Source organism: Aphelocoma coerulescens, chromosome 19 (assembly GCF_041296385.1).
Source record: "Aphelocoma coerulescens isolate FSJ_1873_10779 chromosome 19, UR_Acoe_1.0, whole genome shotgun sequence".
In the NCBI taxonomy this organism is placed as follows: Eukaryota; Metazoa; Chordata; class Aves; order Passeriformes; family Corvidae; genus Aphelocoma; species Aphelocoma coerulescens.
The window spans coordinates 6345090-6369443 of NC_091032.1; the positions used below are offsets into that span (position 1 = coordinate 6345090).

At 41.7% G+C, this 24354-nt stretch overlaps 1 protein-coding gene across 1 annotated transcript; it reads left to right on the plus strand.

Moving 5' to 3' along the window:
• The first annotated feature begins 49 nt into the window (after positions 1-49).
• Positions 50-23020, plus strand: RPA1 (replication protein A1). The gene is made up of 17 exons (XM_069033348.1): positions 50-139; positions 476-523; positions 788-866; positions 1411-1519; positions 2407-2495; positions 7074-7160; positions 8415-8547; positions 9513-9615; positions 10734-10802; positions 10943-11135; positions 12224-12363; positions 13964-14112; positions 15391-15523; positions 16705-16881; positions 18158-18265; positions 21528-21614; positions 21989-23020. The coding sequence occupies exons 1-17, from the start codon at positions 107-109 to the stop codon at positions 22094-22096; spliced, it is 1845 nt and encodes a 614-aa protein (XP_068889449.1). The 5' UTR covers positions 50-106; the 3' UTR covers positions 22097-23020.
• The last annotated feature ends 1334 nt before the right edge of the window (positions 23021-24354 follow it).

Here is a 24354-nt window from a genome sequence, read left to right on the forward strand (position 1 = left end):
CGCTGTGCTGGCGTGTGACGCACGGCGTGACGCACGGCGGCGCCGGAAGGAGGCGGTGGCGGCAGCGGCGGCGGGAGGATTTGGCGGCAGCGGCGGACGCGGCACCATGAGCGTGCGGCTGAGCGAGGGGGCCATCGCGGTGAGCGCCTCGGGGTGGGCTGGGCTGGACCTGGTTCTGGTTAGGGTGGGAGGTGAAGGACGGACCTGGGTTCCGGGGCCGGCCCGGTCCCGAGGGGAGAACCAGGCCCGGAGCGGGGCCTGGTCCGGGGGGGTGGCTCTGGTCCAGCGGTGACAGCCATAACCGCGCTCTTCTACGGCAGATCCCCCTCAGCTCCGTGGGTACAACCCTTCATAGGTTGGCCCCGATTATCTTAGAGGTCCAACCTCGTTGATTGCGTGGTTCTGTCACTGTGTGTCGCGAGGCGTTCTCGAGCGAGGTGGTGGCACCTTCTGAGCGTCTCTTTCGTTTCTCCAGGCCATCATGCAGGGGGAGGACGTCTCCAAGCCCGTGCTGCAAGTGATCGTGAGTACTGTCCCTTCCCTCCTGTGCCAGCCCCTCGGCGACTGCATGTGGGCTCCTGAGTGCAGCCAAACTTCCACTGCAGAGCAAGGCTGCTCTACTTGGAGTTCTCTTAATTTTGTCTTACGTTGCTTGGGCTATGCCGTTGGTATTAGTGCTCAGAAAAGCCGAGTAGATGAGTTGCTTGCTGTTGGTGTTACTTTCTGTTCTTGAAAAGTTTCTGGACAAGTGTGAACTGACAGCCTGGGTTTTTTCTTTTCCCCGCAGAATACACGGGCTATTGCTACAGGAACTGGGCCCCCACGTTACCGAGTGCTGATGAGTGATGGGGTGAACACCCTTTCCTGTGAGTATGATAAGCTGCTTGTGAGGTTTTTGTAGGTGTGGAGATGCTAAGGGTGATAAAGTTCCTGGTCTAGTGACTGGGTGCGAAGTGGTGAAATGAATATTGAAGGAGAATGTGGTGTACACTGTGCCACAGACTTCAAAGTGTGCCACTGCATTTTGTAATTTAGGTGAAATCTTTGTCTTCTGGAACTTTGTGAAATGTAAGCAATTAACTTAACTTGCTGCAGGTTATAATGAAAATACAGAAACCTCTACGTGTAATGTTGATTTTAAAGTATTTTAGCTTAATCTTCCTCTCACATCTTTGATATACAAACATTATAGCTATCACTGCACTCTGAAATGTGGGCAATAACTACAGCAAAGTTTATGGTCAGTTTTGGTGACTTCTTAGCAGTTCCACTGGTTTTTTTGTCTCAAACTGAGCAAGTTGTAGATCCGGTGCAATGCTTGACTAGCTGGAAAAGTTGTGGCCAGGTATGGCAGCCCCTTTTAAAAGCTGGCATTGTGAATTTCTTCAGTATTTTCCTTTGCTCCTGCAGCATTCATGTTGGCAACACAGCTGAACTCCCTGGTGGAAGAGGAACGCTTGTCAGCCCGGTGTATTTGCCAGGTTAACAGATTCATTGTCAACAGCCTGAAAGATGGAAGGTATTTGTGTTAATCTTTAAGTACAGCCCTACAGAAAGGCAGCTGCACTACTGGAGGCTCTGTCCTTTGTTACTAAGCAGAGCCCAAGTGCTTTTGATTAGGATTATCTGAAAATACTCAGGCTTTAGGGTGCAAGAGCAAAAGTCCACAGCACCAGTAACAGAAGAAATAAATTGCAGATTGTGACTCTACTCATCTAGTGGGATCAGATGGGATAGATCTGATCTAGTGGGATCAGATGTATCTGGTACAGTGGTTTAGTAATATAAAGTTTCTAGTTGCAGTACTCCAATTCCAGCTGGAATACTCCAAATAATTGTAGAAAGCTTCCTTCAAATTACCTGCTGTTGAAAAGAAGCAATGAAGATATCTTGTTACTTAGGTGTTGTGGAATCTGGTCCTTTATTAAAATGTGAGGAAATAGGATAGGAGGAAAATTTGAGGGGATGGGGTACTGCAAAAAATGAGAAGGGATCCAGGTGAAACAGAAGAGCTATGTATATGTCTAGCAGGATATGAACTGAGGTTTGTGTTCTTTTTATTCAGTGTTTTTTCTGGGAGAAGACAACTTTTGAGGCAGGGAATGCATTCTGTCTAATAAAATCTGGTATGGTTTTGCTCCTTTTAAAACACAATGGTTTCCCAAGCTATTTTTGGTGCCTATTCAGCCTGCCATCACCTGTCCTTGATGCAGTGTGATATTGTTTCAAGCTTACTTGTCCCTCAAGAGAGGGCTTTGTTGACACTGGAGAGCTTTTGTCATCCAGATCCTTCATCCGAAGCATCTGCCCTTAGTGCTTGGTTCTCTCACCTGCTGCAAAGGATATTCAGAGATGGACTTGGAGAGGGAGTGAAAGTCTTTGTTTGCTGTCTGTTCTGTGTTGTAGGAGAGTGGTTATCCTGATGGATGTAAATGTCATGCAAACTGCTGATCAGGTTGGTGGGACTATTGGCAATCCCCAGCCATACAATGAAGGTGAGTATCTGTAAGTAAATACTTTTCTGTCAGCTCTGAGAGCCTTTCAGCTTCTCTCTTCCACTTAAAAGAAGCAGTCAGAAGACACATTCAGGTTTTTTTATGCCTGGAACAGCGATGTCCAGATCTTGAAAATCCTTTTTGTTTGTGTAACGCAAACTGGGGGTTGTTCATATTTTAATAAACTCTGCATTGTGGCTAAAGCTACAATTTCTCCATGGTATTTGGAGCATCTATACCTTATAACCTTGACAGGTTTTCATTGTAGTGAGTGGTCTCTACCTCGAGTTCCAGTAAGTAAGAGGAAGCTATTTTATGTCTCCTCATAATGAGTAATCAAATAAATTATAATTTCTCCTGTCTGGAAAGAAAACAGGAGGAGGAAGATGGAATAATGATCTGTAAAAGTCTAAGATGGCGTGGAGGGGATGAATAAAGAATGATGAATCTCTCTCTCTCTCTCTCTCTCTTTCCTATGTTCATTTGATGCTCTTCAGCTCTTGTGTTGTCAGGCAGTGGTTGTAAAACAAAGGCTGCACCACACCCCTAAACTGCATAGTTAAATTATGGAACTTGTGGAGGTAGGTGCCAAAAATTGGCACAGGTTCAAAAAGCAATTAGATGTGAAAGAGAAATCCATTAAAGGCTGTTAAACATAACAATACATCCTCTGCATGAATGTTAGGTGCAGGAAGCACTAAAACTTAGATTGTTCCAAGTGCATAGACGAGAGACTGGTATGAAAACAAGGCGAGCACAGAATTCCCTAAGCACCCATCCCTACCGTGCCCAGCTGAAAAAGGATTGAGGCACTGGGTGAACCTTAATTTGACCTGCCATTAATCTATTTGGGTCTGTTATTTTGCATAAATTACTGTGTTCTTCACTTTTGTGTGCTGAGCTTGCAGTTCTCATGCAAATGTTTCTATAAATTAAAACATTTTTCCCTCCGAGAACGTTCAAAAGTCTATTTTGCTCTTCCAATTCTGATCTTTTAAAAAAGGAGGGAGAATAATAAGCACTTAAAGAAAATATTTGAACAGCTCTGTCAGTGATGTATACACAGATAATGGCTGGAATTTAATAGCAAACAGCTCTTCCTGAAGATTTTTTTTTTATCCTGAGAGAAGTGAACTAATATATTTTTATTACTAAGGGACCACACATTAGTGGCAAGAGTTTTCTGTAGAATATTTTGGTCAAACAATGGTGGTAGGTACATTGCTCTTCTGGTTAAAAATCTGCTCTGTTGCAAAGGCAAAGACATCTTTCTTCATTAACTTTTTCCAAGGGAATTAAGAGGGGCGTTTGTTAAATGAGCCTAAAGAATCCTTTGTTCCTTTGATAGTTACTTAGCTAATTGCTGTTTAAAAAATGTGTTGACATCTCAGATTTTATGGTTTAATCCCACAGTTGCTGTAGAGACCAAGACTTTCAGAATAGCTACTGAGCAGACTGTTTTGTGCCTTTCTCCCATTTCCCTGCTTATGTGATACAAGAGCTTGTGAACTATAGTGTTTTTCAGTTATATTGTTGCTTAGAAACCACTGAGAACGTGGTATCTGACAGAACTGAGCTGAAAATATACCTTTAACTATAAATTCTGGTAAAATTACCATTACTTTGATCAAAGTTGTGTTCTTCATTTGGACTTACAAAAATACCCCACGATGAAGGTTTCAAATCTAAACTCTTTTGGAGATGTTACAGGTCTGTGGTCATAATATGTGTGGGCTTGCACTAGATAAAAGATGCCAAATAGGATGTGATGTGTGTTTCATTTCAACACTGATCTTACTCTGATGATGTCATACCCTTTTATTTGATTCTAAATAAGGTTTCTGATGCAGAAGATGGTAATAGTTTGGATTAAGTAAGCTAACCCAGCCTTGCTGCTCTGCAGGCTGCAAGATTTGTCATGAAGGTCTTGATAAAATGGCAGAGGTGTGTATTTCAAGTTGCATATTCTCTAAATTCCTGTGTATATTAGGAAATTGTGTTTTTGAGGGAGACACAACTAATGCAGAATAAGCATCTTAAATGTACTTTGTGGTTTCCATTAAAAAAAAAACTTCTGGTATTTTAAAAATGCATCTTTTAGCCCTACTTTTGGTTTTCCTTGAAGTACAGATTTCTGACTGCCAGACCTAGGATTAAGGAATATTCTTTCTCAGACTTTAATAGCACAGTGGGCCTCAGGGGGGTGAGAAGCTGGCTTTTGGCCACTTTACATGGGAGCAGTAGGTGGTTAATCTGCCTAACAAGGAAGCTGGAGACACAATCTTCTTATTACAAATCATAAAAACTTTTCAGGCAGCCTCTCATAATAGTATTGAAAATTAAGACTGAGCATTTCAGTTCTTGTTGAAGACTGGATGGTTGTGTTATTACTGTCTTTAATCTCATTCAAATTACTCTGCTGCTGGACTTTCTTTTCCCTATGACAATGACTTGCTACTTATGTTTAACTTCTGTCATTAATCTTTCCATGGTGAAATGTTTATGTACTTGCACATTCACTTGAACTCCTTATTCTTGCCCTTTCCACTATTGTGATTTAGGTGTGTGTTGTTTCAAAGTGCATTTTTTTTTCCCTTTCTCTCCCTTCCCTGCTGCTCAGTTCTGGGGCAGGTCTTGTGTCACGGCCCTGTGGCAGAACCTCTTGGTGACAAATTATTGGAAGCTGAGGGTTCCTGTTACACAGTTATTGCCTTTGAGTGGGCTGTGGGGCAGCTGCAGGCAGAGGTCTTGGGTTTGCCTAACCCACTACATACAGCAGAAATGCGAGCAGGTATTTCAGCTGGTTTTTTCACCTCCTGCTAATAAAAACTAACAGCAAAAACCAGGCAGTCTCCTCGGTTTTCTGAGCACTTTAAGTGATCTGTAGGCCACCAGCCACCAAAAATCACAGTTTAGGAGTCCCTAGGCTCTCCAAGCGAGAAAATTGGAGAGATATTTCTGCTACTTCTGTATTTGAACACATGCACAGATGTGTGAATTTATTCTTACTCTGTTGAGAAACACTCGGCTGTGGGTAGGCAGCCATTAAAATGTGAATTTGTGTTTCATAACGCGCACGTGTCCCAATGTATGTGGTGGTCTTTGGTTTTCAGTGGGTTTTTTTTTTTTTTTTTAATCACAAAATTCCTACAGAAAAAAAACATCTTTGGAACAAAAGTAGCAAGGAAACCTCTTGCTGCTTCATACCCACATTCTGTTCTCCCTGAATATTCCTCTCCTGACCAGACATATCTTTCTCTTGATGCGTCTTGTTGGGTTTTTTTCCACCTTCCCTTGCACAAAATGAGTTTGGGTGTGGAGTGCTGACCCTCTGAGCACCTGAGGCCACTGAGCAAGGGGGAGACCTGGCTCCTCCATCTAGTGGAACCTGCAGTAAATACACATTTTGCTGTTTGACGTCACGCTGTTGCCAGGGAGACTGTCACCAGTTCACCGATGTGACTCTACTGCGGCAAGTTAGAGGAGCAGATTGGGGTTTGTGCAAGGACCTGGCTTTTGGATTAAAAATAACCAGGGGGTTACTTCTGTAGGCTGTACCACATCAGGCAACACCATGCTGGGGTCTCCATGTGTTGTTTCTGCTCCTTTCCCGTAGTTTGGTGCTGTCCCTCTGTCCTGGGATTCTCTGCTTTTGTTCCTCGTGGTGCTCTACAGGCTTGGTCTGACTTTCTTTTCCACTTTCTCTGACCATCTTCCTCCTCACATCCCAAATCAGGGGGTCTTTGCCTGCTCAGGCCTAGGTCTACCTGCAAACCAAGACCTGAAAGATTAGTTGTGTCCAAAAGGACAAAAATGTTGGATATTTTCTCGTCTAAAGGCAGATTATATTGTAAAGGAATTCAAATTTTTTGAATGGTAAATTAGCCTTTTAATGGACTTTTCCTTTAGATACGCCTGTCTACTCTTTCCCTTGTAATTTATCATTAATTTAAGGCAAGTAAAAGTCCTGGAATCTAAAAAAATGGACAATCTATATGTACTATGGCATCACTTTGCTCCCTAAGCAATTTACTGCTGTGTGCCAAGAGGGGCCCTGGTGAATTCTGAAGTGATGACTCCATCACCCCCACATTAAACATCTTCATATTTTGAAAATAAAATACAGCAGGTGTTTTCTTTGTCTTGTGTTAACTTCAGGTTTGACTTTACCCAGTGGATTTTTGGCCCTTTCTGACTTGTGAGACAGAATTCTCCACAGTTTTTTATCTTAGCTGTTAGGTAGGAGCAGAAACTACCTGTCAGAGCAATAGCAGCTGATAAACACTGAAAAGTTGTCAAGATTACTTCAGGTCTGTCCTTTTAAATCACCATCAGCCCTGAGTTCTTTCCAAGTAGAAAGCAGTTGCTTGAGGAAAGAGATCTGACTGGAATTCCTCCATGGTAATGTTGTTCAGCAGATAGCTTGCTGCTCCTATGTCTTAAACACCTGGATTTTAGCATGTTCTCTGTGGTTTTAATTTTTTTTTTTTTTTTTTTTGCATGCAGGTCTTATTTTCTAAATTTTTAATTACTGTGCTCCCTACTCTACTCTATGGTCTCTTTCCATTTAATTACCAGGGCAAGGGCAGCAACGTTCTGCAGCTCCAGCAGGAAACCCAGCAGCCAGCAAACCACAGCAACAAAATGGCAATTTGTCTGGAGCAGGTAAGAGTCATCCTGGGCAGGAATTCTGATCTGTGCAGTGAGAAACTACAGCTTCCATTTAAATAAATCCTTTCCATAATGATGTTGCACAAGAAACTATCCATTGAGGGGTAGCCCGTAGCTTGACAAGGTGAATTCTCTCAAGAGAACTCTATACTTAGATTTAAAAGGGTAAAAAAAAATTGTCCCACTTCCCTTGTCTTCCCCAAGGGGAAAAAAAACCAAACCAAAACCACAACTTTATTCAGTTAATGCTGCATTCTTGAAACAGTGCTCTGTGGACACCCAAATTAGGCTACAATTTGGAGCTGGTCAACAAGTGTGTGTGTTATCAGTGCTGAGATAGAGGCCAAACGTTTTAGGCAGTACACTGAAATTATTTGATAGTACATCTAGAAACGTGGTTTTTTGATCAAGATTTCAGTGAGATACTGAAAGATGCAGTCAATTTAAATGTCAGCCTGTAGACTTTTTTTTTTTTAAGCTAAAAAGTTGTCAATCCTAATTCTTGGTGTCGCTTTAACTTGTCTGTATTCTTTACCCCCGTGTTTAGGAAGGATTTTTAAATAGTAAAATTTTGACATTTGCTTAGAAACTTGAAGCAGAAAACAAGCTTTTCCTTCCTTCCTTGCTTAAAGCTGATCACAAGAGTTCTGTGCATATACATTGACAAGATTGAGTTGATTAGCAGTATCATTTCATGTCAAGAAAACTGTGTGTGGGGTATTTTTCCTTAGTTGTTCCCCCCAAGTGGTGTCTTGATCTAACATTTCCCATCCCTGGAAGTGTTCAAGGCCAGGTTGAATGGGGCTCTGGGTAACATTGTTTGTGGAAGGTGTCCCTGTCCTTGGCAGAGGGTTGGAATGAGTCCCTTCCAACCCAAACCATCCCGTGGTTCTGTTGTTTTAGAGAATTTACTGCTAAACAGTTGTTTGCCACTTAATCTGTGTTCGAGTGCTTGACTCTGGACACATCTCCACTTCAGTGCAAGCACTCTAAAGGTCTGAGAGTGTCTCTTCTGCTGCATTTTGCAGCCTAGAAAACACTTGTGACCAAGAGCAGAAATGATTCAACAAAATTCAAGCCCCTCTGTGGTGCCCACATGGCACAGGGCTCTCCAGTGTTCCCTGGAACTTTGCCCTCTCTGTGGCTCCCCATGGCAGTGTGAGAAAGTTCTGCACCTTGAGTTGGTTCTTAACCTGATTTTTGTGTGCAAGGCTGAAATGCTCTCTGCTCTGTTGTGGTTTTTGGAAGGTCCTGCTGCTCCCAAGTACCACGCTCCCTCCAACCAGTTTGGAAAAGCGAGTGTTCCCAGTGCCCTGAAGACACCCGGGGGGTCTCAGGCCAAAGTGGTGCCAATTGCCAGCTTGAATCCATACCAGTCCAAGTGAGTTCTTGTGGTTTGCCAGGCCTTATTCATGTCACAGGCATGAAGGAACAATAGCTTTGTTTTGCTTTTTTGTGTGTGAGCCTCTGTCAAATCATTCATTGATTCTTTGGACTTTATTGGTTACGTTCAAACAAACTAACCCAACAACAACCACAAAAGCACCCAGAGAAACAAGCAAAAAACCTTCCATAGAAACACTTGTTTTGGTTTTTTGGGGTTTTCTTGTTGTTTTGGGGTTTTGTTTTCTTTTATTTTTTTCTGTGGAGAAGGGTGTTCTTTCTTTTTTTTTTTCTTTCTTTCTTTCTTTCTTTCTTTTTTTTATCTAAATTCCATCAACACTCTTAACAATCTGAGATTTGCCTTGCCATTGTCTTGGTGCAGCTGCCCTGCTGAGCTTGATAGGTTTTTAATATTTCAGTTGAAAATCGATTGACTTGTCTGGGGCCTTTTTTTTCCTAAAGCAACCTTCTTTTTGGTAACTTAATGACAAAACAGCTCAGTAAGCTATTCACTTCGGCTACTGAGCTGTTGAAAAGCATGAGGATGTAATTATTTAGTGAATGACATTTTTAAGTTATGCAAACTGATTTGATTACCCAAGTTAAATGCGAATCCTATAATTGAGCTCTTGAGTTCTGGCGTGGCTTTTCAGAGCAGGCAAACTGCTGTGTGAGAAATGTACCCTAGAAAAGTAAAAGATTTGAGGCCTGCTTCTGTGCAGAAGGATTGTTCACTATTATTATCATACTGGATGCTTTATGGCTGCTTTGTTGCCTTCTCTACAACTTTCTGCCTTTAATGGTTTAGGCCATTAAAACAGAAAGCAAAAGAGTTGTCGAGGTGCAGTGGGAAGATTCTGGCTCTTAAATAGTCACCTTCCAGTTCCAAAGGTTTGTCAAGTCAATCTCTTCTTTAAAAAGGTGAAAAGAGATGCAGAACAGTGATTTCTTGCATGATTTCAGGTGGACCATTTGTGCTCGTGTCACCCAAAAAGGCCAGATCCGCACGTGGAGCAACTCCCGTGGTGAAGGAAAGCTCTTTTCCATAGAGCTGGTTGATGAAAGTGTAAGTGTCATATGCTGAGACAAAGATAATGCATGCCAGATGCTGATGAACCTTTCATAAAGACAGAATAGAGGAAATAAAGTGCATTTTTCGGAAATGATTTTTTTTTTATTACAACTGAAACTTGTATCCCCGCATTCATTAAATTGCACATCAACGTGCCAGTTTTTATCCAGAATGAAGTCTTAAATGTGCAGCATTGCTGATTATTTTTCATCAAAGTCTATAGTGTGTGACTGGATTTTTGCAGCTTCAAAATAGAGTTGTTTATGCAAACTGACAACCTAATACTGAGGGTTGTGGTGGTTTCCTGTAGATTGAGAGTGACGTCTCCTCCTGGCTGAGCTACACCTTACAAAACAGGGAGTGAGAGCAGCATTAGCTCCAAGTTACAAGCTTTCAATTTTCATGAGGAAATTGGAGTACAAATTATCGTAAGGCTGAGAAATTTCCTCTGTGGTTTGTTTGGGGAATGGTATCTGGTTAATCTAACTAAACTTGCAGTTTGTCAAACCTCTTATCAAATTACAGCCTTTTGTCGTGAAAACAAACAAGATTCTGCTAGATTATATTGAGTGTAAAATGCGAGGTTAATGATGTAAAATGTTGTCACCAGGCATTTGTTTTCTCTGCAATGTCTGTATTCTTTTTTTTTTCTTGTTTAAACAGTGTTTATATCTAGTGAGGGTATAATTGTTATTAATTCTTACTTATAGACATATCTGAGTGGGAGCCATCACAATATACTGTGTGCTAACTTGTGGAGCTGCGGGGTCTATTTGAATTTTATTTCATCAATGCCAGTTTTACTGGCGTTTTCAGAGGTGTCTCTATGATGGATGTAGTTCTTATGCCTTTTATTCTGAAGCTGTAGATGTACTAATGAGACTTGAATATGAGGTTTGATTGTCAGGTGTAGAATATGTCATTTTTAGCTCTTAACTACAGATGTGAAGAGAACGTTGTTTGTTTCTCACACGCCTGGAGCTACCCTGGCAGACCCCACTGTCTCTGCAGAACTGCTGCCACTTAACATTGCAAAGATTTTTTTTTTTTTTTTTTTTAATCTTTTTCCATGCCAAATTTCAGTTCTGACCAGCTCCCCTATTTTCCTGCAGGGTGAGATTAGAGCTACTGCATTCAACGATCAAGCAGACAAGTTCTTTCCACTCATTGAATTGAACAAGGTATGGTAGCTTTGTGCTTTCTTAGAGTGACAGGAGCTGGAAAAGAAGAGCTTGAGCCTAGCAAGGATTTTTAAAGGTGAACACAATCTATTTTCCCTGACTACTGATAGTATCCCCTGTTCCATTGCTTTCTCCTGTAGGTATATTATTTTACCAAAGGCAATTTGAAGACTGCTAACAAGCAATATACAGCTGTTAAGAATGACTATGAGATTACATTCACTAATGAGACTTCAGTTGTGCCCTGTGATGATGCCCAGCATCTTCCATCTGTTCAGTTTGATTTTGTATCCATCTCTGACTTGGAGAACACGCCCAAAGACTCGATTGTTGGTCAGTCTAAGTAAAAAAAAGGCAGATTCTAAAGCTCTGAAGTTTTATTTTTGTGTCCTGAATACTGGGCAGGTAGTGAGCATAGGATGCTTCAAGCGTTGTGATCTCTTAATTGAAGTCATCCAGTGGTGGTTGCCATTAAAAATGCCTTAGGCAATTTTTCAAGATGTTTTTGCCCTGTTTTCTAACAATATATAACAATTATTCTTCAATCTTGTGCTTCAAACTAAAGACAGTAGGTGATAGTTGTTTATTGTACTATGATACTGTTTTCCACAGGAAAAGGCTGAAAGAAAAATGCCCTTGCTCAGCACGTGTGCATTTCATACCTTCTGTGGTCTTGCTTTCTTTCACTATGTGATTATCTCTGTAGTGATTTTGGCATAATTCATTGCATCCAAGTCCAAGCTGCATGACTGTTTTGGCTTGCTTTGTGAAGTATTGGAGGTTTGTTTTTCTGTAATTCGTTGGGCAGAGTACTCCGGAAAAATCAGAGGCTTGGGTGGGGGCGAGGGTTCTCAGGTTTCAGAGGCACAGGATGCCTGTGATTCAGAGACATTCAGCTGGGAATTTTAAAGGTAGATGGGTAATAGCAAAAATGGTGTATTTTTAGGGAGTGCAAAGGGGATTGCTTTGGCTCTTACCACCTGAACATGCAGACTTGTTAAAGTTTGCAGCTTATGATTTTGCAGGGATGTGTGGAGGCACGAGCCGGTTGTTTCATTGTGTTACAATCACTTTGAAGCTCTTGCTCGTGCTTTAACAGCAAGCGTGTGTAGCATGATCAGGACTGAAGTCCTTTGACAGAATGTGATGGGAAAAGATACTACAATGCCTTGATCTCTCTAATGTGGTGAGGCTTGCATTTATGAATATCTTAATGACTGCGTCAACAAAATTAAAGCACTGAAGAGTTCTGTAGTGGAACATTCCTACCATAATACACTTAATTTCCATATCAGATTTCATTTCAATAGGGAGCTGGGATACAAGGTAAAAATCTGACAGTAGGTTTGAATTCTTCTCTTGTGATCTTGTATTCCCCAATTGTGACCCTTGAGTAACTCTAAATTGTAACTGTTTCTCAGATGTAATTGGAATTTGTAAGAGCTACGAAGATGTCACTAAAATTACAGTGAAGGCTAACAATAGGGAGGTTTCAAAGAGGAACGTGCATCTGATGGATACATCAGGGAAGCTGGTGACAGTTACGCTGTGGGGAAACGAGGTATGTGCTCTCTTACCTGTTCTTAAGCAAAGCTTCCTTGGTGTAGGGTGAGGAAGTGCTGTTGTCACCCGAGATGGGCACAGCACTGACAGAGCCCTGGATGTTTAAGGATCAGGGGCCGAGAGAAGGTGAAAGACTGTCTGGTTGCGTTCAGGTGTGATGTTCTTAACCTTTCTCTGACAAACTGCTGACATGATCTGACTAATGTGTTCTGAACAACTGCAGACATTATGTCTCAAGCCGAAGTACTGAAGGTAGCGGGCTTCTGGTTTAGGAAGGGGTATGAGCTGCAGTTTGATTGTGGAAAAGCCTGGTGGCTATGGCTGTCTCAAATGAGAGGAATTTTATTTGTAGGGTGGGATACATGTTACCCTGCATGAATTGCTACCTAATGAGCAGGTTGAGAGACTCTGTCTCAGACTGGGAGTTTAAAAGCATCAGAGCCTTGGAAGTGAAAGTTTGAACCGTTGCAGTAGACTGCTTCCTTATCTTTTTAACAGGCTACTTTGTTTTCCACTGTTGTTATAGATACTTAGGGATTTATGTGCCAGTCTATAAAATGGGAGTGATCCTGCCAGCTTGACGGTGATGCTTTATGGCTAAATGATCAAGTGCACTGATACTGTAGGTACCTAAACACCATTAACCATCTGCTGATACAAATGAAGTAAACTGAAGTTCAGTATCACAAAGCCTTAAGATTGAACTAGGTTATAACAGGAGGGACTACTGGTATACAATTCCTGGCATAATTCTTCCAACAGAGATCAGGGTCTGCATTTTGCAAAGCTAAATCTGTTTGCTTGCCTGTAGAATAGAGGCATCAATAAGCCTTGGGGTGGAGTGATGTGTGGCTTGCAGCTGGAACAGTTAGGGTTAGAATCTGTATGTCCTTTCCAACAGTCATTGCCATGACTGCTGGGATATGTTTTCTGTTGTTTTTGCATCTCATGGGTACAGTGAGTACCACTGCAACTCCAGCTCGTTTGTTATCTTTAAGCACACGATCCTCCCCTTGCTTGCTGAGTGGTGTGGGGTCCATAAAATCTATGCCTTTCAAACCCTCTCTCATGCCATGAGGTTCTTTGGTAGTGTCAGACTACTCAGGTGATGGCATTAGAGCAGCTTTATGAGATAAAAAACAGAAGATGGAGAGTTGAGTAAAAATGTTTGGTCAGCATAGCTGCACTTCTCTGTAAGTGGTAGTAAGATGGCCTTGATTGGCTCAGTGCAGCTGAGTGAGTTGTTTCATCTCCTGAGGAGTCTGATATGAACAGTTAATTTTGTTTCCATTCCCATAACACATCTCCCTTCCTAAAATCCTGGTGTAAAACTGCTAACAGAGGGGACCAATCCTTTCTGACAAGCCAGTCGTGTGACTTAAGGATTCTCTGGTTCCCCAGGAAACGGGGTGTTAGGATTGCACAGAAAATTGTCACCTACCTTTGCTTAAACTCCTAATGACACCATTCAAAACCTTACCTTTTAGATACAGCAGGGTAGTTCGACTTGGTCTGTTGTCATGACCTGTGAATTATCTCCACAAGTTCAGTACCTCTCCTGTAACATGCTGCTGCTCTCTGGTTTTTCACACATGCAGGCTGAACAGTTTGATGGTTCCAGACAACCTGTGATTGCCATCAAAGGAGCCCGTGTCTCTGACTTTGGTGGCAGAAGCCTGTCTGTCCTCTCCTCCAGCACAGTTGTCATCAACCCTGATAGCCCAGAGGCTTTTAAACTCCGAGGATGGTATGAGTGTGTTTATGTTGCTTTGTTTCAGCCTCCTGCAGAGTATTTGTTTCTGTTTTGTTTCGTTGTACTTGAACAGTGTGTATAGCACTGAGGGAAGGTGGCAGAGGGTAGGGCTTCCAGGGCTGTAGAAACTTCTCTGGCTTGCAAGCCCTACAGCCTGGAAGGCTGTCTTTCTTAAGTTGTTCAATTCAAAAAACTTCTAACTCCATGACAGACCTTGAAAAATTGAAATCGGGGTAGTGCACGCTGACCCAAAGCCTTGGAAGGCAGCATGAAATCAGGCTTGACCAGCTCCACTTTCTGAGGCATGATCTGAGAGAACAGCATTTTTTTCCACAGGCTTTTCCATTGTGTGGAATCTGATATGCACTCAGTTAGTGTGGAGGGACTATTTGACATCTCTCAGTGTCTAGTTCTTGCCAGATATTTTTCAGATAGCAAAATAACTCTTTTATTGTCAGGAAAACAAAGTGATTTTATTGTTGCTTCTCCTGTAAGTAGCTGTTAAATTGTCTGCTGTAACTATGAGCGTGGTGAGATGTGGTGTGTGTGAAGAGGGTTAAGTGCCAACAGCATCAGACTTGTGAATCCTGAGTCTTCAAATTCCAGTTACATCACCCAAATGTGGATGAAATAAATGGCATCCTCCATTTGTCATTGAGCTGTGGCTCTCCCATACTTCAGAGGCTTGTTGGAGATAAAATTGATTGTGGGTCTGAGCTATTACTGTCACACTTTAATTAAGCTCAATTTTTGAGCCTCGTTGGTGTGTTTGTGAAATCACAAAGCCCATCGCAATGGGATGGCAGTGCAACCTTTTGCTGAAGAGCTGTGCTTTCTTATTTTAACAGAGGAAGCATAATCTTTTCAATGCTATTTGCTTTTTCTTTCGAAGCTGCTGCGAAGATAATGGTACCATGTAATTTAATTTTAATTATGGAAATATCTTGATGCCCTTAAATCTTGTTATCTGCCTGCCTTAAGAAGTGTGCAGTGCTTGGTTTGACCACTAGCTGGCAAACAAATTGCAGTTATATAGAACAAAGCTGTCCTCCTTTTGTGGGTTTATAAAATACTGTGCTAATTAAGTCAGACTATTAACTTATTCTGAAATGCTATTTTTGTTTGCAATATACACGTATTACTGTAATTGTTTCCTTTGCAATCATTGATAAAAAATCCCTCATGTATCGAGCACATGAAAATAAACGTAAGCTTTTGATAAGTCTGTATGGTCTGCTCTCCAAAAATAGAAGTGCATCTCTGTGGTTGCAGGTTTGACTCCGAGGGGCAGCTTCTGGAATGTGCCTCCATCTCTGATGTGAGGGGTGGGCCAGCAGCTGGAGCAAATACCAATTGGAAAACTTTGTTTGAAGCCAAATCTGAGAACTTGGGACAAGGAGATAAGGTAGAGCATGGCCACTCAGCACAAGCTTTGTGTATTGGGGAGAAAATAAAAAGCAAGGCTTTATGCAGGTATTCTGCTTATTGAAGTGTTGAGCAGTATGTGTTTACTGTCTTGGAATTTATGCTATTAATTAATATTACTGTTCTTCAAATAATTCCAGGCTTGTTGCCGATGTTGCAACGTGATACTTTGTTTGCAAGAGAATTCTAAGCCATGTGTAAATGAAGGGGGGATGTTTTTACCCCAAAGATGTTCATATAAGCAGCACAAAGTGTTCCAGGAGAAACAGGTGCATTAGGAGGAAGTGGTTTTCAAGGGTGCACACTTGGTCAATAGAAAAGCTGGTAATAAACCCCAGGTCTTTTGCTTTTTCATTCCAGAAACCTCTCTAGGCTTATACTGCTTTTTATTTTAATTTTTGTTGTTGTTGTTTCAAACTTAAAAACAAGCTGTTTGGGATATACAAGAGCTTTTATCCATGGAAAAAAACCCTTTAAAATCATAGAATGGTTTGGGTTGGAAGGGACCTTAAAGATCACCTCTTTCCAACCCCTTTATCATGGGCACCCTTTAGATCAGGTTGCTCAGGGTCCCATCCAGCCTGGCCTTGAACACTCTCACTTTACCTGTAATTCAGCTATTTTCTGTGACAATTTTTGCCCATGCTTTCTTAAGCAGCCTCTCTTTTTTTTCTGCTGAAAGACTTGACCGTGGTCTTAAACCATTATGATGATTATTTTAGTGTGGTGAGTGGGTATTTTGTTCTGTAGGCTATAGTTTAATCAAATGCTTATCTGTAACACTACACAATAGGCTTTCTGTTTCTTGTATTGGTTCCTGAAAGAAGCGTAGGAAAGTGCAGAATCTTAATCCTGTGAAAAAGTGCAGATTTGAACAGACACAATGGAGAATCAAATATGCTTTATCTAAAGAAGACCTAGCAATTGGAGTTTCCTGCAATGGAAACACAAAATAATCTTGCTGTAGGGGTTTTATTAACATAATGGAAGCCTGAAAATTATTGCAACAGAGGGGTTGATTTACAGTTTCCCAGTAATCCATAGCTGTTAAGCTTTCTAATCCTAAATATCCAAGTATGGGTGCCTTGCTTTTGTAGTTAATTCAGAATGGGGAAAACATTGAGTATTTTTGAGGCTAATGTTGCACACTCACTCTCGCAGGCAGATTATTTTAGCTGTGTGGGCACAATTGTACATCTGCGCAAAGAGAACTGCATGTACCAGGCATGTCCCTCTCAGGATTGCAACAAGAAAGTGATAGACCAGCAAAATGGACTTTACCGCTGTGAGAAGTGTGACCGCGAATTCCCCAACTTCAAGTACCGCCTGCTGCTCCTGGTGAGTACCCGGATCGGATTTCAGGGCGGTTCCTGCCACGTTCCCAGCACAATCCAAGCAGAGAATCTTTCGAGGTGGTGTCTGTCTGTCTGTGCTGCCTGGGAGTTAGAAAGTGTTTAGCTGGTTTGACTGCTCTACCTGAGTGAGGGATGTTTCATTGAGCTGATTAGCAGTTTGTTTTCCTAGTGCTCCAATTAAAAGCTTTTCTCTTTGCCAAAAAGTTGCTGCTAGCTCAGTTGATTCTGGTTTCCAAGTGTACTATGCAGTGCAGAGTACAGATGGCCTCCGCCTCTTCAGTAGTGAAGATAAACTGAAGTAAAATGGCATTTCTGGAGAGCAGTAATTGCACTTTTACAGCTGCTACCTATATTTAGTACAGTTTTTTTGGTAGGTATTGTTCTGCTTCATGGTTTAATGGAGCCTGCTTCAGAAAGTTGTCTGGGGATTATTACTGTGATGCCCACTTACACCATAGGCATTGAACCTTCTTTTGTTTTACATTATAAATTAGAGTTGTGTCTGCTTCTTAGAAATGCTCTGCCAGGTGGGCATGCAGAGAGAAGGGAACTATCCCTGCAGCCTCACTAAAACACAAACTGCTTCTGAATAATTTTTGTCAGATAACTTCTAGGAATGCATGAACTTCTTTACATAGCAGAGTCATTCTTGTAGAATATAAAGGGGATGCTGAGGGTACACTCAAGGCCTTCAGAGCAGTGTCTCCCATTTCCTCATTCCTAATTGTCAGAGCAGCCAGGAAATGCATGTGAGGCTGGAAATGGATCTTTTAACTTGTCCTTGAATGTTTTGATAGTTTCCTTAGAGCGTAACATAGTGTTCCATGAATTTATGCTCAAGTATTCAGGTATTTACAAAGTAAATTCAGTTTGCAGGCTTGCTGCTGTTCCCCCTTGGTGGTTGTTGTTGTGGGGTACCTGTTCTTGCTCACAGCTCATCAGTGGCAGCAGGACACAGCTGAGCATCCATCAGTGTTGTCCTGCTATAATCTTGTTGGCCTTTCCCTGTGGTTCAATCTACTGCCAGTATTAACTTGTGTTAAGTTATGGACATTCTGTGGAACTTAAAAAAGGTAGGAAGTCACTGCTTCCCACCCTCAATGATTGAAGGGACGTACAGGTCAGGCTCTGAGAGTTACTAGAAATTTAAAACTCTCTATAGCTCTGAGATATTTTTTTCTTTTGTGTTGTCTTCTGTCTTTCTGGAGGAAAAGGCAACTGGATGAAATAACCTTTTGGCTTTTGTTGTTGTATTCTAGGTGACCATTGCAGACTGTCTGGAATATCAGTGGGTGACTTGTTTTCAAGATTCAGCAGAATTCATTCTTGGGCAAAATGCAGCTTTCCTGGGAGAACTGAAGGAAAAGGTCAGTCAATTAGCCTATTGTATTTTTACATTTGTCTCAAAGCTGAACTATGTTTCACACATTTTGTGTTGGGCTGCCCTCAAATTTCTTGGGGTTTTTTTGATCCTTCTGGTAAGGAAATATTCTTGTAATGTTTTGAAGGCAGCTCTGGAAAAGATGTAAGATTTGTGTGGAACACCAGTGCTGATCCCTCAGAGAAGCATGGTCTGATATTTGTGTGTGAATGTACAGCAAATGTGGCAAAGGCAGTGGGGTATGTTCATGTACTTGCTGTGGGAATTAACAACATTATTAAAACACATTAAAAATGCCATATGAAAGGGGATATTCTGTTTCATTTCTCAAGGGTGACAAATTTGCCCTTTCCCTGGGTCATAGGCCAGCTCAGCCCAGCCCAAGGTTGTCCTCCAGATGTTGGCCTTCAGTATCTTTTACAAGTTCACAAATCATTGCTTCTCCCTCACCCAAAGTTCTTGGCAGGGACTTGTTTACTCTCCTCGGGATTATTTTCCACAGGCCATCTGCCTGAAGAACAGAGATTTGCCTGGTTTCCCCCATAGTTTGCTCCCACAGTCAGTCTGTCTACCTCTGAGCTCTTCTGGCTGCTGAAAGCTGGAGATCAGCCTGTCCTCATCACCTGGGCCTGGAGAGGCAGCTGATCACTCAAGGGTTGTGCCACAGCCTTTGGGGGACTGACAGCTTTAACACGTGTTGGCTCCAGTAGAAAAGACAGCCTGTTTTATCATTGTACCTAGATGGGAAGAATCTGAATAAAAACCCTGTTTTAGCAATGAATGCTGACAACATTATCCCTAACGTGTTCCAAAAATTTGTTTACAAAACCAAAAAGTTCCAGAACACTTTGTATGTATCTTTGTAAGTAGGCAGGAAGCTTTTTCAACTAATGTGTGTGAGCCCACTTTTGAAGGCTCTTTTTTTTTTTTCCCCACCAAATACCATCAGAACTTTGTGGGTCTGATGAAAACTATGATTTGTAAAATGGGTCATTGGCAGAGATGCTGAAGTGATCTTTCTGTGGCAGATTAGAACAGTTTTTAAGGTTGTAAGTCATTAGACACTAACAGACAGTATTATCTTCCCTTTGTCACTCTGTGCTTTTCTGCTGCATTTTTCTTTCTTCCAAGCAAAACAATCTTTTCCTGATATATATTTTTTTTTTAACTTGTGTGCTGTATAAAAACTGTGTGGCTTTGTTTTGTTTTTAAATGATGATGTGGAATGCATGATAAGTTCCTGAATTGCATATGAGCCTTGCTGTGCTCCCAGGCTAAGGCTGGTTGATTCCAGGACTCCACAGATATCCCAGTTGTTGGTTAACCCATTGCTTGGCTGGGGGGGGGAAATGAAGCAGAGGGATTGTTGAGGCTGTTGTCTTGAGACACTGTTGTAGACCACTGTTTGTGCAAAGCAGGGCTATTTTTCCTGTAATATGGGATGATTTTTGGATATTTTCTGCACTCTGGATATCAGAGGGTGAAGGGTACAAAGCTTGTGGTTCTGGGGTGCTGAGTTTTTGTGGCATTAGGAAGGCTGGACACCTCTGTTCTGTAGGAAGATGGTTTGCTGAGGGGATTCTAATTAGATATGCTTGCACTTTTTGCATTTCCATTTTCAGACACTCTTAACTTGTCAATATTTTCTTACTTCAGCCATGCTTAATCTCTGCTAGAGTTTAAACAAAATTTCTTAGTCGCTTTTAATGCTGAAGAAAACTGGGTGGGGAAGGAGAGACAGCAGATCCTATGTACCAGTACAAACATGTAATGTCTTTTGAAGAGCTGCCTAATGGAAATGGCTGAGGATAGAAAATGGAACATAATATGGAGTGAGCCCTTGAGCGGGAATGCTTTGTGTTCCAGGAGAAATTGGTTTTGATTTGACACTTTTATGAGCCTTTAAAAATGGTACTCGATGCATTTGCAGTAAGCTTTTCTTAGTGGTTTTTCTCTGATAGACCTGATGCAGTGTCTTGTGAAGTTGGTGGGAGTCTTTTCACTGCTCACAGTATGGATGGAGTCCATGTACAGCCCGTGATCACACTAAGCACAGGTACATGGGCAAGGTTTTTCATCTGCTTCTTGCCTGTGCTTGTTAGATACCAAAGGAGGTGATGTGGGGTAGCAGTGACTGCTATGCTGAGGGCATTTTCAACTCACTAATGGTTACCACAGTTTGTGACAGAGCTGCAAAGAGGAGCTAAATGCTTTATTAAGTGAGTTTTTTATCCTCTAATCCGTAAGATGGCCAAAGGAAGGGGTTTTAATATTCAGGAGGGATATGCCTGACTTCTGTAATCTGTGAACCTAGCTGCTCCTGTTCACCTCCATTTGTTGTGCTTTTCTAAACCCTAGGAGAATCACTGTGTAGTGTAAAATAGTGCTGCACACAGTGAAAAACAGCAGATGTAACACTTGGAATGTGAGTGGAACTGGGGTGGGTTCAATTCCAGATCAGATGCTCTGTCTGCTGCTGGAGTGACTGATCAAGTCAAGTGCATCTGGTAGATAAATGCATTAATAATTACTTGTCAGTATCATCAGGGGGCTGCAGGATTTTTTTGGAATGTCAGCAAAGGTTTTTACGGCTCATATTTTCACAAAAATAAACTTTTTTTTTTTCACAGTCTCCACGACTTGCTTGCTCCTTTTCTACTGTTTTGACAAATTGTCTGTTATAAATGATGATGATGATGTTTAGTGTTCATATGGTAATTAGAAGCAGCTTATGTTATAAATATGACAGAGTCTTCTCATGGTTATTAAAGCACGTTCAAAACATGGATCCACTTCTTTTAAAGAACATTCTCTTAGATAGGCCTGTGTCAGGATGTGAAGGATACATGCAGCTTTGATGGATAAGCAGAAAACCAAAATGCCTAATAAGGCAATTAATAGGGAAATAGTTAACTCTGTCAGTGTTTGTGGTCACAGCACAACATCAGAATTAGCCAGTTTGGCAGCTCCTGTAGATTTGTAGTATTTTTTTCCCTTATACCTGGTTGCAATTGTATGTTCCTTTGTTTAGGCAGCTAGGAAGTTGTCACCTTTTTATCTTTAAAAAGTTTTGAGTTACGGGTTTGGCATCTAAAATGGGATGATGGAAGACTCAGCTCTGCCTGTGTGGGCCAGGTAGTTCCAGTGTTTTGCCAACCTCCCCAAAAGCTGAGCTGTTCTCAAAGTTCATGGCACTACTGGGAGCCTGGAGTGTCTGCAGCTGATCCCTGTCTTTGTCCTTCCCTCAGAACGAGCAGGCTTTTGAAGAAGTGTTCCAAAATGCAAACTTCAACACGTACGAGTTCAGGATCCGAGTGAAACTGGAGACTTACAATGTAAGTGTTGCCCAAAAGGCAAATAATGTAACTTGTGGCTTTTGTAGTTCGACTTGTCTCCATAGGAGGTGACTTCCTCCTCTTATGTTTGTGGGGAGAGGTTTCCCTTGCTCACAGAGAACAGAAGATTCCAAAGATCACACAAAGACTTCCAGTCTCGAGCACTGAAGGAGGGGATCCTTGCTGCTCCCTCTCAGGCTCATCAAGAGTGGCTAGTTTCACATGAAAACAACATACCAGCTCTGGGAGTCCGTGTTGGCACTCCCAGCTAACCCAGATACCAGGAGCAGTAAGTTACTGGGGCAGAAGGAGGTTAGAACCAAATGCCTGGAGTGCTTCATGTTCTTTTACATACTAAGATTTCTCTTTCGCAGGACGAATCTCGTATTAAGGCCACAGCAATGGACGTCAAACCCGTGAACTACAGAGAATACAGCAAGAGGCTGATTGCCAACATCAGGAGAAATGCTCAGCTGGGGTGAGGAGGCCAGTGCTGGCTGGCTGAGCCTAGAAGTTCCAGGAAAAACTCAATAGATAACGTTACATTGACTTTTTCTCTGCCCTGTATGTGACAATTCCACAGTAGTTACACCGTGCGTGGCAGCCCAGCTTAGTGGGCTGAGTGATTTGATGCCATTTCTCTGGAGATGTGCCCTGCTAGGTAAGAGTGCACTCTGATGGCCACGATTTTGTAGCCTGTTGTGGTCTGTTAAACTCTGACAGCGCTGAAGAGGAATCTCTAGACAGTTTGCCAAGGTCTTTAGACAAACCACTCAGAATGTCTGAAGTAACTTTGCTCTCTTCCTATATGTAAAGCAGAATTATATAACCATTTTGTCTCCTTTGCAAGGAAGTTGTGACAAACCTTGACACTTTGACTTGTTCAGCAGAGGGTAGGAGGAACGGTGTCATGCAGCTTTCAGATATGGACAAAGGAGAACAGGTCTATTAGTACAAGTTAGTTCCCTTCCATAGCATTCAAAGGCTTTCACTTTCCACAGGTGCCATGCAGTTGTTAATGCTTGGAATGGCAATATGGTAGAATTATTAATCAAAGACATATCTCTTATATCTGAAGAATATCCTTCCTTCAGGGTTTAATAGACTGAGTCAGATGGGTCTGATATTAATCAAAATTGTCTCTTCTGAGGAAGGCAGATAAGCATTGACTCTCCATCCCCCAGGGAAATCCAGGCAACTACAAAGCATTGCTTTAGTTTTCTCTTCAATTAATACTATGGATTCCTGAGTGATTTTTTTTTTTTTGGCTCACAGTTCCTGCCTATACATGTTTTGTATGTTTGTATGTTCAGTTTCTTTGGTTTTATTTGTAACGATGTTAATCAGAAAGAGGTCTTTAAATGGAGGGAGCTTTGTTTCAATAAACACTGTTTAATTCCTGTGTAGTGAATATTGCTTTCTTTGAACACCAAAGACTTCTCATTACTGGAAAGCAATTAATTAGCTTTCATAATAAGCATTCACTTGGGGGAGATGTTACCTTATTACAAACTCTAAGGTTAGACTGAAGAATGGAGGCTTCTTTGCCTGATGTTAACAGCATGGAAATCCAGTGATATTTTCACCATTTCTGTGCCTGAGAATGCTGATGAGCTGGCACTTCTGGGATTTTTATTGACGTTTACACAGCAGTCTAAAACTAACCAGGCTTTGAGATTTGTTCAGACATAGAGCTAGTACAGAAAACAGTAATTATGCTACTGGGCTTTTCAGTCAGCAGAGCATGCTAGCTCTGTGTGCTCCTAATCACATTAATTATGTGTTCCCTGGCTGCAGCTCACAGCTTGGCATTTGCTGCACAGCTCCAAGCATCCAGGCGATGCTGCAGTGGGTCTCTGGTAGCAGAAGTGAGACTTATTTATTTATTTTGCTCTGTAGAGCACAGTTTCTTCATGTATTCAGTTGGTGCCCTTTATTCCCTGTGATTTCCTGTTTGTCATCTCAAGTCTTGGTGTTTAAGTACTGTAAATGTCATTTCCTTTGATGGACACGAAGCACATTATTCTGGGCCCATTAATTGCAAACACAACCTCTTCTTTTTGGGATTCTGAGGATCATGACTGGGTTCTTCTGCTGATGTCTTGCATTTTTTTATTGAAGTATTTGTTCCCTCTGACCTTGCTTATAAAGCATTGACTAGAAAATTACAGTCTTCAGCACAGTTCTGGATTGACAAATGGTAGGTTAGTGGTGATAATCCATCTTTCCACTCTGCTAACCAGTCTTTTAGTACTGCTCTCTTCCTATCCCTCCTTCCCAATTTTAGGGAGCTGGGAACAAGTGGTAGTGCACAATATTCCCTGAGGCTCATTTCCAATTCCTGGGCCCATCCATACACACCGGGAAGTTTTTATGGGTGTTGTTTTTGGCAGGTGTTTGCTGGCATTGCAGCTCTGAGTGTTGCACACCTGCCTCTGCTGGGGCAGCTCCTTCTCCCAGAGGGAATTGCTGCACATCCATATTGCTGGGTTTACCATGCCATTAGCCAGAGCACTAGAGATGGAGGGTATCAATACCCAAGAGCATTAAGTTATCTCACAGGATCAGCTGAATGACCTTGACAACTGGAACAGAAAATCAACTTAAAACAGTTTGTGTGAAAAGCCATTTATTTGAGGACTAATAAAAAACAACCCTCTGCTCTAAAGTGGATGCTCATTAGTGACTGAAGAGTTGGAGGGTTTTAATCATGCTTTAATCAGCTAGTATATGATAAAAA